This window comes from Meles meles, chromosome 8 (genome assembly GCF_922984935.1).
Source record: "Meles meles chromosome 8, mMelMel3.1 paternal haplotype, whole genome shotgun sequence".
NCBI classification, from domain to species: Eukaryota; Metazoa; Chordata; class Mammalia; order Carnivora; family Mustelidae; genus Meles; species Meles meles.
The window spans coordinates 64,301,239-64,319,371 of NC_060073.1; the positions used below are offsets into that span (position 1 = coordinate 64,301,239).

Below are 18,133 nucleotides of genomic sequence, written 5' to 3' on the forward strand. Positions count from 1 at the left end.
ACCCTGAGACCATGACCCGAGCCGAAGGCAGCGGCTTAATCCACTGAGCCACCCAGGCGCCCCAACTTTTGTGATTTAAGATACCAAACAGACATAGGATAAAACTCTGAGTCCATCACATATTAGCTTTATAATCATGGAAACATTACTAAACACTTGAAAATTACTCACTCACCTATAAAAATGGTAATACTAGAACCTATAAATCACAGGGTTGTTATAAAGAATAGATGAAAAGAACATATAAGTCACTTAGGTAACTACATTGTGGTAAAGATTCAATGTAATGCATTTATTATTACTTATAGTATCAGGAAGAAAACTCTAGAGGGCACTAATCTTTCAATAACTATAATTTGGTACCTAATGAACAATATCTTCACCAATCATAGGCTTAAAGTAGAATCTGAACATTTTTCCAAGTCTAGGGTTTCCAGAGCAAATCTCATATGAAAGGCAAAGAGATCCTATATGGTACTGCCTATTATAAGAGGTTTTCAGTCCCAAAGGATCTGACAGACTAATTAATGGGTTACATTTGGCAGAGCCCAAATCTCATATCTAACAGACCAGGGCTCTGTAAATCCATAACCCTGGTTACAAAGAGATACTAAGTATGTTCTAGAGGGTAGCATTTCAATGAAGTAAATACTTTAAGTAATTTCATTCAATTCAATAAAGTTTCTGAATACCCTTTCTAAGTCAGGTCCTAGGTATAAGAGGAGACCCAGAAATTAAGAAGATAGATGTTATAAATAATCTAGTGGGAAAGACAGGGTTGCTCATAACTACATTTAATGCAGTAGGTCTGCCCTGCCTTGCTCGGTTGCTCTTGGTCCTCATAACAAAGAAGTAACTAACTGTGCATGCCTACAGATTATTCACCACCATCAAGTTTAATGTGATACTTAGGTGGTAGCTTGCTAAAAGCAGTTTTTGTAACCATATGAAATAATTATGTAATTTCAGGATTAAGCAGATGGAAGTTTAAAAAGCTTGGCAAACCCCCGACTCCAGGCTTCCCCACAATGTGGCAGAATCTCACTCTAATTCAAGCAAAACAAAAGAAGAGCTGATGAAAGGTACAGGCAAAGTTCAGCAGGAGCTCAGAAAGTAGATTTTTAAGCTAAGCCTATGAATATATACAGAGTTTTAACAGACTGAGGAAGAGCTTCAGGAAATAACACGAACAAAGGCCCAGAGATGAAGGAGGTTAAGGAACTAGGAATATAAATGGAGTGTGGGAAGTTGTAGGTGAGGGGCCAGTAGTGCCTCACAGACAAAAATGAAGCAAAAAAGGCTGGTTTAGTGATACCTTGAATTTGGAGCTTCCTTGCATAGGGAAAATTACCTGCAGCAGCTCTTTAGCTGAACCTCTCTTCTCCACATCCATCTCGAGACAGCGGTTCAGAAAGTCCCGGAAGAAAGCTGACAGCTTCTCTGGGTTTTGAAGCTCTGGGGTCCCATTGGTGGCAATGAGGTACAAGGCCTGGCAATACAAATGAAGAATCACCTTAGGCTCTAGCTATAGTTCTCGCTTAGTGCCCAGATCTGCTCTCTGAAATGTGGTCAGCTGCGTTATGCCTCTAGGACACAAAGAGGCAGCTTTGGTATACTGGGAAGAATATGACATAAGGATCAGATTTAATATTTGAAGGCCATGTGATCACATGCAAGCCAGTGAACTCCTAAATTCCTCATCTGGAAAACAGGGATGACAACAGTGCCTATCACACATGTCTGTAAAAATAAGACTGTATATTGGGAAGCACTTTATAAACTTATGAAGTGTGTTCCAGACCCATGGGTTTACTATTATTCTTGACTGTAAATCTAAAGGGTTTATTATTCACTTAGCCTGACGATGAGTTAAATATCTATCTGCCCATTTGCTGGAGGAAATTACTCCTGATGCCTTCACCTTAGTTACCTAAGAACTGATTTCTTCTAGCAGGAGAGGAATATAAAAAGCAAGTGTTCTGTAAAGCAACAATCTGTTTCCTTGTTGCCTCCCCTGGTCCCCTAACATGGACCATCTTATGGGACAGGTTAAAAAAAAAAGTCCTTTCAAGCACTCAGCACTTTAATTCACAAAGTATTTACACAAACACTATCTCAGTTAATGACCAGAATAAATCTGGATAATAGACTAGGCAAGAATCATCATCCCCATTTCATAGATAAAGTCCAGAAACATATGTCTGGGATCAAGCTATTCATATGAGTTTTTGTCCTCTGATTCTAATCCCAGTCTTATTTCCATCCACACCCTACTGATCATCATCTTCAAGGCTACTGTAAGATGGGGGAAGATGTGTGGAATGTGGAATGAGGGCAAAGCTGGGATGTTCGGGCATTTTCAGTTTGGTACACCGAGTCACTTCCCAGCAATCGGCTATCCAAGAGGTAACCAGTTAAGATGAAATGACCACCTATCAACAACAACACACACATAATTCCTGCACTGGATGGGAGGTTGAGAAATGAGGAAATAAAAGCAATCAGAATAATTCTCTTATTTGCCCATGACCAAAATTACCAACCTACTTGCATTTGTATTCATATACTCCGCCTTCTCTCTCTCATTACAATGGACAAATTGTCCATATTCTAATCTAATACTCTTTCCTTCAATACTTGATCCAACTCCTCTCATCTACTTCAGGACATTACTCCTACAGATGTCACTTCTCTCTTGCACATGACCACATTCTTTCTTTCTACTATATCATTCCTATCAGTACACAAACATGCTAAAATAATATCATCTTAAAAAAAACCCCAAAACCTCAAAACCCTCCCTCAATTCCACTTCAGGTTCCTGCTCCATTTTTCTGTTCCCTTAAGAGCAAAACTTGTTAAAGAACAACAACTGCTTTCACATGCCATTTCAACTTCTTCTCCCATTCTGGTAGATTTACTCTTATCATTCATTTCATTACCATCACTCCACTGATATTGATCATCAAGTTCATCACTAACCTCCATATTGGCAAATCTAATGTTTATTTCTCAGTCTTATCTTATATGATCTATCAGGGACATTTGACACAGTGGCCCATCCTCCTCCAAACATTTTGTTATCTTGGCCTCCAGGACACACTTCTCTCAGTTCTCCTCCAACTAGGAAGGTCACTCCTTGGTCTACTTTGCTAGTTCCTTCAACCTGTAAACATGAGAGAACCCCAGGGCTCAGTACCCAAACCTTACTCTCCAGGTGAGTTACCGCATCAATCATCTAGTTCCAATGCTTTATTTAAATAAGCCAACTATACCTCCTCATAGATTTATATTTATAGACCTGACCTCTCACCCTTGAAATCCAAACTCATATGCCAAACTCTACTCAGTATCTCCACTTGGATGTCTAATAAACATTTCAAATTACCACATTCAAAACCAGCTCTATTATCCCATTTTACCTGCTCTTCAACCTTCTCAGTAAACGGCGAACGAACTCTTTCAACAATTAGGGCCCAAAATCTTATAGGCATTGTTGATTCCTCTTTCTCTGATATCCATTTCATCGTGTCAGCTATATGTTCAAGGTATTTCCTGAGTCTAACCACTCTTCATTACTACTGCCACCAATATAGTCCACACCACCACTCTTACCCGAACGATTATAACAGTATTTCAGTCTGTTTTATTTCTTCCAGAAAAACAGTCAAAATGGTCAATTTATACTGTAAATTAAGTCAAACTACTCCTCAGCTCAAAATCCTCCAATGGCTTCAAATCTCTTACAGAATAAAAGCCAAGTTCTCACAAAGGTCACTAGGTCTTACCTGATTCAGCTCCCTGCTAGTTCTCTGACCTTATCAGCTCATCTGCAAACCGCTCACTCACTTAGGGACACTGGCCTGTTCAGTTTTCTCCAGGATATGAGTGTGTTCTCAAATCAAGTCCTTTGTATACTTGATACCCGGGAAACTCTTGCTTCGGACTAATCTCATGGCTTGCTTCTTTCTTCAGATTTCTGCTCAAATAACTTAAAAGACAGGACTTCCTTCTCTACTCTCAATAAAATAGCACACCTCTCCCTCCTTCTCTGTTACTCTCTTAAGCTCCTTACTCAGCTTTTCTTCACATCACTTACCTTCTGTTACTATATACTATTTTTTTCATCACCATTAGAACAGTTTCTTTTACATTATCGGAACTCAAAAAATTGTTGAATGAATGAGCAACTATTAATATCTCTTTCCTTTGAGCATTTATACTTTAAACCCAACAGTGCCAAGTTTCATCCAGAAAAGAAAGATCCAGGTTGAAAACTGTAGGGAATAGCCCAAGTCCCATTTCCTGGGACTAAAGACCAACAGCCCAAACATCTTGAAATGGGACTAGTAACACTCACTCTCAGAGGATTTTCATTGAGGTATGGGGGCTCCCCTTCAATCATTTCGATGGCCATGATGCCCAGGGACCAGATGTCAACCTTGGGTCCATAGGCCTTCCGCGTCACAACCTCTGGTGCCATCCAGTATGGAGTTCCCACCATGGTGCTCCGTTTGCTCTGCTCTGGGGTGATCTGGGCACAGAACCCAAAATCGGCTAGAAAAAAAAAAAGAAAAGAAGGAATGGACCTATATTTAGGGTACTCCTTCCCAAGTACTGAATATGTGCCTATCCCTAGAAGTCAAGCTCCACCTGGGTCTCAGACACTGCAATACCCTGTCTCTTTAGAGCTGGAATTACATGACTGCTACCTTCAAGACTGGCTGTTACCCTGTACTCAATTTATCCTTGAAAAGAAGCAGGAGGAACAAAAACATCTCTGGCCCCTTACCGCTCTTCAAACCAGAAGAAGTGGGCATTAAAGTCCAAAGCTTCCCATTTTGGCCTTGATTACTTGCCCCACTTCTGCTTTCTTCTTAAAAACCATTCCCATGCCTCAGGATCTGGCAGTCTAGGTCCTTGCTTTATTTCCTGGGCATGAGTCCCTGACTTAAACTCTAATCACCAATCTTCCCGCAGCTGCCTGTCCACCTGTACCATACCTGTTGGTCTGGACTACTGGTCCTTACACTTTTGAACAAAATAGTTCATTCACATTAAATTGCAATTATATGTTTATTTAAATTATGAGGCCTTTGACAGGAAGGACTATGTCTTCTTACTCATTTTTTTAAATCCCAGAAGGTCCAAGTACAATAGACATTTGATAAAAGTTTGCTGAATAAGTGAACCAAGGAAATTACACTAAACTCTATTTTCTAGTTATGTATTTTATGACTCCAGTACTAGACTGAGAGCTACTTGAGGACTAGCAAAAGTATCTTTGTGCTCATCATAGCACATAGGAGGCATTTAGTAAATTTTTTTTGGTTAAACATATATATCTGAATGGACAAAAAAGAAATGACACCCTGTCTAGTGCTGAGTAATATAAAGAGCCTGCCTATCCCAAGAAATACAGAGATACCTACTTTTATTACACTCTGCTTTATTATACATCACAAATACTACAATTTTAACAAATCGAAGGTTTGTGGCAACTCTGTGATGAGCAAGTCTGTCTGTGCCATTTTTCCAACAGCATTTACTCACTTCATGTCTCTGTGTTACATTTTGGTCATTCTCATAATATTTCTAACTTTTTCATTTTAATATATTCGTAATGGTGGTCTGGACCAGTCATCTTTGATGTTACTAATGTAATTGTTTTGGGACATCATGAACTGTACACATAGAGGATGGCAAACTTAAATTGGTCAATGTGTATGTTCTGACCACAGACATGGTGAAAATAGTACGAGAACTAGAATTACAAGTGGAGCCTGAAGATGGGACTGAACTGCTGTAATCTCATGATAAAACTTGAACAGATGAGGAGCGGCTTCTCATGGATGAGCACAGAAAGTGGTTTCTTGAGAAGGAATCTACTCTAGTCAAGACTGCTGAAATGATACAAAGGATTTAAAATATTACATAAACTTATTTGATAAAGCAGTAGCAGGGTTTGAGAGGACTGACTCCCATTCTGAAAGCAGTTCTCCTGTGGGTAAAATGCAATCCAATAGCATTGCATGCTACAGAGAAATCATTTGTGAAATGGAAGACAGTTGATGCAGCAAACCTCACTACTGTTTTAAGAAATTACCACAGCTGCCCCAGTCTCCAGCAACCACCACCTGATGAGTCAGCAGCCATCAACACTGAGGCAAGACCCTCCACCAGCACAAAGATTATGACTCACTGCAAGCTAAGATAATGGTTAGCATTTTGTAGTGATATTTTTAAATTAAGATATGTACATTTTTTTTAGCCATTATGCTATTACACACTTAATCGACTACAGTACAGTGTAAACGTAACTTTTATATGCACTGGGAAAAATTAATTTGATTTGCTTTATCACCATGTTTGTTTTACTGCAGTGGCTTGGAATGGAACCTGCAATATCTCCAAGGTGCGACTGTAAGATCCTGTGCTGAGTCTTGTAGCTACTATCATATGATTACCCCCTCCCAGCATACTGGGTCCCATCAGGAAGAGAAGTATCATCACTCCTACTCACTTAGCTTGACAGAGCCATCCATTCCCAACAGGATGTTGTCGCTCTTGATGTCTCTGTGAATGACCTGGTTGGAATGCAGAAACTCCAAAGCCTGTAGGCACTATTTAAGTGGATGGGCAAAGAGAGAGAGAAAGAACTTATAATATGAAGACTTACAGAAAATCAACTACTCCAACCTCCTTATTTTGTGACAAAGAAAGTGAGATCCCAATGAGTGAAAGAACTGGTTCCAAATCTGTGGCAAAGGCAGGTTTACTGCCTAGTCTATCTCCTGGCTAAGCATTCTTCTAACTTGGTGCTGCTTTATGCCTTTTTTATAATATACCTTATTACAATACACCTTACTATAGTTTTCTTACAGGAGTTCCTCCGCTGTATTTTGGAGTTTTTTGTTTTGTTTTGTTTTGTTTTACCAAACATTAGATCCTTAACAAAGAAACTGAGGCCCAAGCAAAAAAAAGGAGGAAAAATGAGGAATGGAAATGAGGAAAAATGGAATGATTTTATAAAGATAAAACACATGGAAGTGATATTAGAAGTAAAGTTAGGAGAAATATTTTTGGTGAGGAGATAATTTGTACTGTTTTGGGTATGTTCAATTTTATATACCTATGAAGCACTGGCAAATAAATGTTCAGTAGACAATGGAACATACGAGTCTTAAGTTCTATAGAGATTTGGACTTGAGGTAAGTATTTGAGTCATTTTTGACCAAGTGATTTTAAGTTATAAGAATGGTTGGAACTGGCAAATATTATAGAAGAGGAGAAAGAAAAGAACCTTGAAAAACATCTATAATTAGCAGGCAGAATGAGTAACAGAGACTGAATAGAACAATGAAGATGTTTGGTTCTTCCACTACCTGACTAACAACATCATTCTAAACAAATCACTTATGCTTTCTAGGCTACGGTTTTCCCATCTGTAAAATGTGGGGATTAGAAAAGATAATCTCAGGTTTGCTACTAAATCTACTAGTTTAAGTCCATAGCCCAAAGTCAAAATTTTAGAAGTTTCTACCAACTGAAAAATACAAAAGATGCAGACCAACTGCAAAACAGTATTTTAATGTTCTCAAATCAATACTTCACTTTTTAAGAACATTCCAATGGCTAAATTAAGAACAAACTAATATTTAGAAGGAGCTTTTCCCTGAAAAAAATAAGAGTTGCTTTCCTTAGGAAACTGGAGAGATCCTGGCCTCTGGATGTCACAAAATATGACTTAAAAATTTTTTGAGAAATTAGAACCCTCATACATTGTGGGAATATAAAATGGTACAACCACTTTGTAAAATAGTTTGGCCATTTCTCAAACAAGCACAGAGTTGCTATATGACTCGAAGTTCTACTCCTAGGTATATACTCAAGAGAAATGAAAATAGATATCCAACTAAGAATTTGTACAAGTACACAGCATTGTTCATAATAACCACAAAGTAGAAATGACCCAAATGCCCATCAACTGACAAATGATAAATAAATACAATCTTATTTGTTAATAAAAAGAATGAAGTACTGATGTATACTACAACATGGATGAACTTTCAAAACATTATACTAAGGAAAAGAAGCCAGTCACAAACATGCATATATTGTAGGATTCCATTTATAGGAAATGTCCAGAGCAAGTAAATCTATAGAGATAGAAAATAGATTAGTGGTTGCACAGGACTGAGAAGGATGAGAAGTGAGGTGTGTGGGGCAGTGACTGCTAATGGGTAAGGAGCTTTTTTTGGGGTTTTATGAAAATGTTCTAAACTGGATTATGGTGATGGTTGTACAACTCAATATACCAAAAACCATTAAATTATATACTTTAAATGGGTGAATTATATGGTATATAAATTGTATCTCAATAAAACTATTTTTTAAGGGGGGATGATCTCTTTTAGAATATAGCATGAATTCCTATTTTAAAGATAAATAAGTTGGGGCAAATTGATTTCCTTAAGTACACATATGCAAGCAACCTCAATCAGTGAAAATCAGATCATGGAGTGAGTGAAAAATACTTTAGATAGTACTGTGGTTTGTGGCTTTCCAAAGGGTTACAGTACATAAAGAAAAGAGATATGCAGTATATCTGTATTATTAATACTTCACAGGGGGAATGTGATCAGGAAAAAATGTGTTAAAGGGCTGCTTAGGGGAGAGATAATTTTAAAAAAGAGTTGAGAAACACTGCATTAGCAGTACAGCAAAGAAAAGCAGCCATAGCTCCTAAGAGTCCCAGGCCTATGTGGGTATGTTCTAGATCCCAGGATTTTTAATGTAAAGGTGATCATATTTTCTAGGACGAAACTGAGTTCATATGATTTTATTTTTTCTAATACTGATTAAATACACAACTATACTATTTCACCTGAATGTCTCCAGATCTTACATCATCAAACCCCAATCATACCTATCAAACTTAACCCCATAATACTCTGAACCAAATCTTCTACTCCTTCCCTAACTCCCAAACTTTTCTATTAATAGGCTATGGGAAAGTTCCAGTCTCTTATCAGCAAAACACCCAATATCCTCAACTTCTGTGAATATTCCTTTCATCTTCTTGGTCTAATAAAAATATGGCTGGGGTGCCTGGGTGGCTCAGTTGGTTGAGCATCTGACTCTGGATCTCCACTCAGGTTTTGATCTCAGAATCCTGCTGGGTGTGGAACCTACTTTAAAAAAAAAAATGGCTATACACAGCAGTCAGATAACAAAAAGAAATAAAAGGCATCCAAATCAGCAAGGAAGAATTCAAATTTTCACTATTTGCAGATGACATGATACTCTATATAGAAAACCCAAAGGTGGGGCGCCTGGGTGGCTCAGTGGGTTAAAGCCTCTGCCTTCGGCTCAGGTCATGATCTCAGGGTCCTGGGATCGAGCCCTCTGCCTTCGGCTCAGGTCATGATCTCAGGGTCCTGGGATCGAGCCCCGCATCGGGCTCTCTGCTCAGCGGGAAGCCTGCTTCCTCCTCTCTCTCTGCCTGCCTCTCTGCCTGCTTGTGATTTCTGTCTGTCAAATCAATAAAATATTTAAAAAAAAAAAAAAAAAAGAAAACCCAAAGGACCCCATCAAAAGTTGCTAGAACTCATACAAGGATTCAGTAAAGCTGTTGGATACAAAATCAACATACAAAAATCTGTTGCCTTTCTATGTATCAATAATGAAAAAGCAGAAAGAGAAAATAAGGAATCCCATTTACAACTGCACCAAAATCCCAAGGATATTTAGGAATAAATTTAACCAGGAGGTGAAAGATCTGTATTCTGAAAACTATAATACACTGATGAAAGAAAGTGAAGATGACTCAAAGAAGTGGAAAGATATTCCATGCTCATGGACTGGAATCACAATACTGATAAAACATCTGTACTACCCAAAGCAATTTACACATTCAATGCAATCCCTATCAAAACATCAACAGCATTTTTCACAGGGCTAGAACAAACAACCCTAAAATTTATATGGAACCAAAAAAGATTCCAAATAGCCAAAGCAACCTTGAAAAAGAAAAGCAAAGCCAAAGGCATCAAAATCCTGGGTTTCAAGTTATATTACGAACCCACAGTAATCAAAACGGTATGGTACTGGCACAAAAACCAGACACACAAATCATGGAACAGAATAGAAAAATCCAGAAATGAACCCACAACTACGTGGTCAATTAATCATCAATAAAGCAGGAAATAATATTGAATGGAAAAAAGACAGTCTCTTAAAAAATCATGTTGGGAAAACTGGACAACATGCAGATGAATGAAACTGGACAACTTTCTTACACCACACATAATAAATTCAAAATGGTTGTAAGACCTAAATGTGATACATGAAGCCATAAAAATCCTAGAGGAGAACACGGGCAGTAACCTCTTTGGTATCAGCCATAGCAACTTCTTACTAGACATGTCTCCTGAGGCAAGGGAAATAAAAACAAAAATAAACTACTGGAACTTCATCAAAACCAGAAGCTCTGCACAGTGAAGGAAACAATCAACAAAACTAAAAGAGAACCTATGAAATGGGAGAAGATATTTGCAAATGACATATCTGATAGTATCCAAAATATATAAAGAACTTATAAAACACAACAGCCAAAAAACAATCCAATTAAAACATGGACAGAAGACACGAATACACATTTTTCCCAAGAAGATATACAGATGGCCAACAGACACATGAAAAGATGTTCAACATCACTGATCATAAAGGAAATACACATCAAAACTACAATGAGATATCACTCACCCCTCTCAGAATGGCTAAAAATCAATAATGCAAGAAACAATAGGTATTGATGGGGATGTAGAGAAAGGAAAACCCTCTTGCACTGTTGGTGAGAATGCAAACTGATCTGGCTACTCTGGAAAACAGTATGGAGGTTCCTCAAAAAGTTAAAAATAGAACTACCCTACAATCTAGCAATTGCACTACTAGATATTTACCCAAAGAATACAAAAATACTAATTCAAAGGGATACATGCACCCTGATTTTTTTTTTTTTTAATTTATTTGACAGAGAGAAATCACAACTAGGCAGAGAGAGGAGGAAGCAGGCTCCCTGCGTAGCTGAGAGCCCGATGTGGGGCTCGATCCCAGGACCCTGGGATCATGACCTGAGCCGAAGGCAGAGGCTTTAACCCACTGAGCCACCCAGGCGCCCCTGAACCCTGATGTTTTTAGCAGCATTATATACTACAGCCACATTACGGAAAGAGCCCAAGTGTCCACCACCTAATGAATGGGTAGAGAAGAGGTGGGGTGTGTGTGTGTGTGTGTGTGTGTGTGTGTGTGTGTGTGTGTGATGGAATATTACTCAGCTATAAAAAATATTGAAACTTTGCCATTTGCAATGATGTGGATTAAACTAGACAGTATTATGCTAAGCGAAATAAATCAAAGAAAGACAAATACCATATGACTTCACTCATATGTAGAATTTAAGAAACAAAACAATTAAGAGGGGAAAAAAAAGAGAGGTAAACCATGAAATGGACTCTTAACTATAGAGAATGAACTGATGGTTCCCAGAGGGAAGGTGGATGGGAGAATGGGTTAAACAGGGGATGTGAATTCAGGAATGCACTTGCTGAGATGAGCACTGGATGACGTATGGAAATAATGAATCACTATATTGAACACGTGAAACCAATATTACACTGTATGTGAATTGACTGGAATTTAATTGAAAACTTTTTAAAAATGTGGCTATCCCCTGAGGACATTGCCTCTCAAAGAGGCTTTGTAAAGAAGTTTTGTTTTTTTTTTCCCATTACACCAGTATATTACAGACCTTAGACATTCAACAGCAGTGAAAAGAAAAGAAAATACCTACTTGTGTTTCATTTTCTATTTCTTTTGCTTGAAAGTATTTTACCCTAGATTTTTCCATGGCTTGCTTTTTTGTATATTCAGATCTTTATTCAAATCTATGGCAAAACCGTCCCTGACTACTCTAAAATAGTACCTCCTCTGTCACTATTTTCGTACTCGGTTTTTATTTCCTTCAGAGCACATGAAGAAAATAGGAAAGTATAATAAAATTATAATTAAAATATATATCTATATAAAGAGGAAAATATTACAAAGCATTTACAGCAGTCATCTTTAAGATTGAAATTGAGTGACTCTACATATACATGTAATATCTGATTTTTCTACAATGGGTATATACTTTTATCATCAGAATAAAGTTATCTTGTTTTTAATTTTATTTTTTTTCAGTGTTCCAAAATTCATTGTTCATGCAACACACCCAGTGCTAGAATAAAGTTATCTTTAAAGAACAGGTCAGAGTGATAGAAATTTCAAAACAGATAAACAGAAGAATAATTTCTCCCACCTCCAGTGCCTAGGCTGAGATCCCATCAGGTGCAGAACTTTGACAGACATTGATATGAAGGCCACTTCGTGCTCAAGGCTGGTTGGCCACTGGCCTTACCTCACGGCAGACAGCTGCAATCTGGCCTTCATCCATGCACGTTTCTGTCACCACATCTGTCAAAGAACCTCCAGCCAAGTATTCCATGACAACCCACAGCTCATCTCCCACGAGGTAACTGTAGGAGTACAGATAAAGTGTAAGAAGGAACAGAGTACACAGAGCCATAGCCCTGGGTTTCAAAGGCTAAGCATATACACAGAGTGAACCTGCATCTCCAACAGCTTTGGAAAGGTCTAGGGTTCTTTATCCTGGGGAGAAGCAATCTGGGGGACAGAAATACTAACTTTATTATCTCTTAAGGATTCTCCTGGAGAAAACAAAGCAAGACTGTTCTGTGAAGCCCCAAATGGCAGAACTAAGATCACTAGGTTGAAGATATAATACAATTATATTTCATCACAACACAAAGTAAGTTTCTCAAAATTAGGCACGATTCTCACACCTCTAGAAGCATCAAGGCAGAGAGCACCCAAATATCTGACAAATATGGGAATCCATGTCTCCAACATTAGGGTAAGTCCTTAAATGTCCTTGAGAGTTTTACTAAATCTGAGCTCCATGAGAGCAAATACTGGGTCTTGTTCAAGACTATCCCCAGAGTCCAACACTATAGATGCCAATATTTACTGAGTAAAGCAATGAGCAAAATAAAAGATAATTGATTGTAAATATTAAATGAAACAATGGCTGTAAAAGCCATTTAAAAGCTATAAAGTCTTATACACAAAGTTATTATGCTGGCAATGATCTCCATTTTGAGCATCTCGGATTCTAGGAATGAAATGAATTCAAGCTGCAGAACCAAAGCCCCTTCTGGTAAGCCAAGGGCTGCCATTTAGTACTGTCCCCTACAGAGTTTATGGAGACATGAGTTAGAACCACTAGTATCACTCAGGGACTAGATCACTCAGCACTACTGTGTGAAAAATTAAAAAAAAAAAAATCACTTAGCCCCTCTGGTCAGTTTCTTTAGCTGCAGGGTAAGACAAATGAAGAAAAGAATAGCCCAGAGCCCTACAGACTCTTCTGCTAGCTTCAGACAAAGGAGCTATAATGGACTGGCTTAAACTGTGCGGTATGGCATCTTATTGTCATCCTGATATTGGGACTACTGCTGGGCAGATGGAGAGACTGTTAAAAAAAAAAAAAGGTCTCCAGCAAAGGGTAAGATTTGAATCCTATTCTCTTGATTCTGAACCTAGTACTCTTTCTGTAGATTCTATATTCTTTGTAACTAAGTCTTGTTTTTTTTTTTAATTTCCAGGAAGAATATGTATGACAGATTAGGGTGTTCTTTAACAATCTCTTTTGAGAAAGATTATAAGGACTTGGACCAAAAGATAATTTAGGACTGGGTAAAAGGCCCTCCACTGGCATGAGCCTATTTCTTCCCTGAACCCATTACGTCCTCTTACCCAATTTCTTTAAAGCACGTATTTAAATCTGTCTTTAAATCTGTCAGCTTGGACTGATTGGAGGAAGAAATATGAGGGTCCAAGAGACCTCTGGACATTGACAAAGAAGAGCCTCTTTTTTTTTCTTTGAAGATTTTATTTATTTATTTGACAGACAGAGATCACAAGTAGGCAGAGAGGCAGGCAGAGAGAGAGGAGGAAGCAGGCTCCCTGCAGAGCAGAGATCTCGGTGAGGGGCTCAATCCCAGCACCCTGGGATCATGACCCGAGCAGAAGGCAGAGGCCTTAACCCACTGAGCCATCCAGTCACGCCCAAAGAAGAGCCTCTTTATCTGGGCCTAACATGTCACTGTCAAAGCTAAGACAATGTACAACCAGATTCAGATTGTCCCAAAGACTCTGTGGCTCTACACTGTGCCAAGGTACCTTCAAAAACCATGGTAAAGCCTCAGAGCATCACATATTTGGAGAAGAACAAATATGGTTGGCATTCTCTTTTAAGACAACTCAAAAAACCAAAGATTTTTCCACTGCAATACCTTCACCTAATGCTCAGAGTAATGATACTCACTTCTGTCTCCCAACAGGAGCTCCTAGGTATTTTCTTTTTCCTCACACCAGACTAGGAGTTATTTGAGGGCATGGATTTTTTTTTTATTTTCACAGTACAAACCTCTGGAAACACCAACAAAGGCTCACCTGATAAATTTATAAATCTTCTAATCTTATTCCCAGAACACAAATTCCTTCAACAAATGGTCATGCATTTTATTGTCCAGATACCTCCAGAGATAGGAGACTCATTTTTTTTTTTTAATGAGACTCATTTTTTTTTTTAAATATTTTATTTATTTATTTGACAGAGAGAGAGGTCGCAAGTAGGCAGAGAGGCAGGCAGAGAGAGAGGGAGAAACAGGCTCCCCACTGAGCAGAGAGCCTGATGCGGGGCTCGATCCCAGGACCCTGAGATCATGACCTGAGCCGAAGGCAGAGGCTTAAACCACTGAGCCACCCAGGCGCCCCTGAGACTCATTTTTTTTTTTTTTTAAATGCCCATATCCTTATTAGGAGCTTTCATTTTTCCTTATCCTGAGCCAAAATCTGGTAGCCTTATAGCCTTCAGTAGTTTGTCCAAGCTATATTCTTTATGTAATATGTTCTTCAAAGAGATGGGAGGGTGAATAATAACTTCCAGAGGATTTTTCAGAGTCAGTCGTGATCCCCATCATGGAGAGACAATCGTTCCCCAGAAAGGAAGAAGGCTTTATTCACTATACTTATCAACATTATGTGTTGGGAAGGTCAAAGTCCAACTCCTTTCCTCTTTAAAGAAACTGAGGCTTACCAATGTTGTAGATGCAAAACAAGAAATCTAGCAGAATCTGGCAGAAATGAAATATAGATGGCAATGCAACATAGATAATAAAGGAATTAGACTCCAAGACTTAGTCCAGTATCACCTCCACTGGTGATGTCTCTGAAATAGGCAAGAAGCTCACTTTCTTTTTCATAGGAGAAAAAAACATGAAACGAAGGAAAGGGCATGGATGTTGGTGCTAGGAATATTCAAATCCCAAACCCTCATTTGCTACTTACTGGCTTACTGGCCTTGGACAAGTTATAAACTTCTATGAACCTCAGTTTCTTCACCAGTAAAATACAGATAATAAACTCCACCTCACAATGTGTTCATCAAAGTGTTTGGTGCAAAGTAAAGCATAACACAAATGTTAGCTGTAACCACTGTTATTATGTTGAAGACCAGAATTCTCATGAGCTGGAATAATGGGTGGAAATAATCAAAATGGGATTTAATGATGGTTACTAAAAAGTTCTACATTACCGGTTTAATGCAAAAAAAAAAAAAGGGCAGGGGATCAGAGATTTTAACTGACTGTAAACTCATAATGGGTCAACAATGAAACAAGCTTCCTAAAAATTAAACAATGAATGAAATCATTAGGTGATGTAGAGTTTAGAACAAAAGAGAAGTCTTACTCTTTCCATACTGGTCAAATCTCAAATGAAACTACTGACTGTCAAATTTTAAGAGCTAAGACAAACTGGAAGTTTTTCAGGAGGGCGAGCAGGATAAGGAAAGATCTAGGATGTAAAATGATTTAAAGACCTACATGTCTGACTCTGGCAGATGCGCTGAAGGGCCTCTCTGAGGCAGAATAGACAGTTCTAGGATCAGGTGTTAGAAGCTACAGGGTGGCAGGGTTCATCTAACCCAGAAGGACTACACAGCAATCAGAAGTGTCCAGCAGGATACAAGGTTGGAGGCAGAGAGCCAAGCATCATAGAAGATTATCAAATGGAGGCAGTTCAAAGTGCTGGTGGTGCCTCCTCCTCTAGCTCCACCATCCATCACTTCCAAAGGCCGATCTCTGTGACAGGACCTATCAATCCATACCTGTCCAAGTAGTTCACAATATTTGGGTTCTTGTTTTCCCTCATGACCAGGATCTCATTAATAATCAGCTCTTTCTTCGGCTGCTGCTGAAGGTTCATCTGCTTAATGGCCACCTGAAATCAGAGTACAATCAATGTGCAACCAGTCACTCAACATTTACTGAGCAACAACTTAGTACAAGACCTTAAACATGAAGGAGACAGAGATGAATAAAATACAGTCTTAGCCCTCGCAGAATTTGCATATACCAGTATAGTCAATATGAGGTTTCCAGGCCAGCAGCATCAGCATTATTTAGCAACTTGCTGGAAATAAAAATTTTTAGGTCCCATTTTAATAAACACTTCAGGTGATTCTGATAAGCAACAAAGTTTGACAATCAAACTTTCTACTAATAAAATATTTATATGAGAAAAATACTTTTAAAAAATCACAATATAGGGAGTCAAGATGGCGGAGAAGTAGCAGGCTGCGACTACATCAGGTAGCAGGAGATCAGCTAGATAGCTTACCAAACCATTGCAAACACCTACAAATCCAATGGGAGATCGAAGAGAAGAAGAACAGCAAATCTAGAAACAGAAAATCAACCACTTTCTGAAAGGTAGGACCGGCGGAGAAGTGAATCCAAAGCTATGGGAAGATAGACCGTGGGGAAAGGGGCCAGCTCCCGGCAAGCGGCGAGAAGCAGAGCACAAAATCAGGACTGTTAAAAGTCTGCTCCACTGAGGGACATCGCTCCAGAGGCCAAACCAGGGTGAAGCCCATGTGGGGTCAGCATGGCCCCAGGTCCCGCAGGGTCACAGAAGGATCGGGGGTGTCGGAGTGTCACAGAGCTCGCAGGTATTAGAGCGGGGAAGCTGGCTACAGAGACAGAGCCGAGGAGTGAGCTCTCAGCTTGGGGTTACCTTGAAGCAGTCGCAGGCTGGGTGAGCTCAGAGCGCAGCCAGAGGCCGGGGATACGGGAGTGATTGGGCGCTGTTCTCTGGGGACGCACTGAGCAGTGGGGCCCCGGGCTCTCGGCTCCTCCGGTCTGGAGACTGGGAGGCCACCATTTTCATTCCCATCCTCCAGAACTCTATGGAAAGCGTTCGGGGAGGTGCCTGGGTGGCTCAGTGGTTTAAGCCGCTGCCTTCGGCTCAGGTCATGATCTCAGGGTCCTGGGATCGAGTCCCGCATCGGGCTCTCTGCTTGGCAGGGAGCCTGCTTCCCTCTCACTCTCTCTGCCTGCCTCTCTGCCTACTTGTGATCTCTCTCTGTCAAATAAATAAATAAAATCTTTAAAAAAAAAAAAAAAAAAAGCTCCCGCAAGTGAACCCCAGTAGATTACTTAGCACTGCCCCTGGTAAGGGTGGTGCAAATCCGCCTGGGGCAACGACACTTGAGAATCACTACAACAGGCTCCTCCCTCAGAAGATCAACAAGAAATCCAGCCAAGACCAAGTTCCCCTACAAAAGAGAGCAGCGGAATTCCAGAGGAGGAGAAAGCAAAGCACGGAACTCATGGCTTTCTCCCCATGATTCTTTAGTCTTGCAGATTTTTTTTTAAATTTTATTCTTTTTCTTCTGCTAATTTTTTTTTAACTTTTGCCCTTTTTAAACGTTTTTTTAACTAGTTTATCCAATATATATATTTTTCTTTTTTATATTTTTTAATTTCTTTTCTTTTTAAATTTTTTTTTTCTCGAACTTCTTTTTATCCCCTTCCCCCCCCCCATGATTTGGGGTCTCTTCTGATTTGGTTAAAGCACATTTTCCTGGGGTCTTTGCCACCCTTTTAGTATTTTATTTGCTCCTTCATATCCTCTTATCTGGACAAAATGACAAGGCGGAAAAAAT

General features: G+C 39.2%; 1 protein-coding gene across 4 annotated transcripts in view; it reads right to left on the minus strand.

Annotated features, from left to right (window-relative positions):
- PAK1 (p21 (RAC1) activated kinase 1) overlaps nt 1-18,133 on the minus strand; it is a 154,954-nt gene that overhangs the window by 2,859 nt on the left and 133,962 nt on the right. For all 4 annotated transcript variants that reach the window (XM_046016053.1, XM_046016055.1, XM_046016054.1 and 1 more), the window contains exons 10-14: nt 16,295-16,407; nt 12,461-12,578; nt 6,524-6,623; nt 4,361-4,557; nt 1,352-1,489 (exon numbers count right to left, since the gene is read on the minus strand). In XM_046016053.1, coding sequence (XP_045872009.1) covers nt 1,352-1,489; nt 4,361-4,557; nt 6,524-6,623; nt 12,461-12,578; nt 16,295-16,407 — 666 coding nt within the window. The remainder of the gene's footprint in view (nt 1-1,351; nt 1,490-4,360; nt 4,558-6,523; nt 6,624-12,460; nt 12,579-16,294; nt 16,408-18,133) is intronic.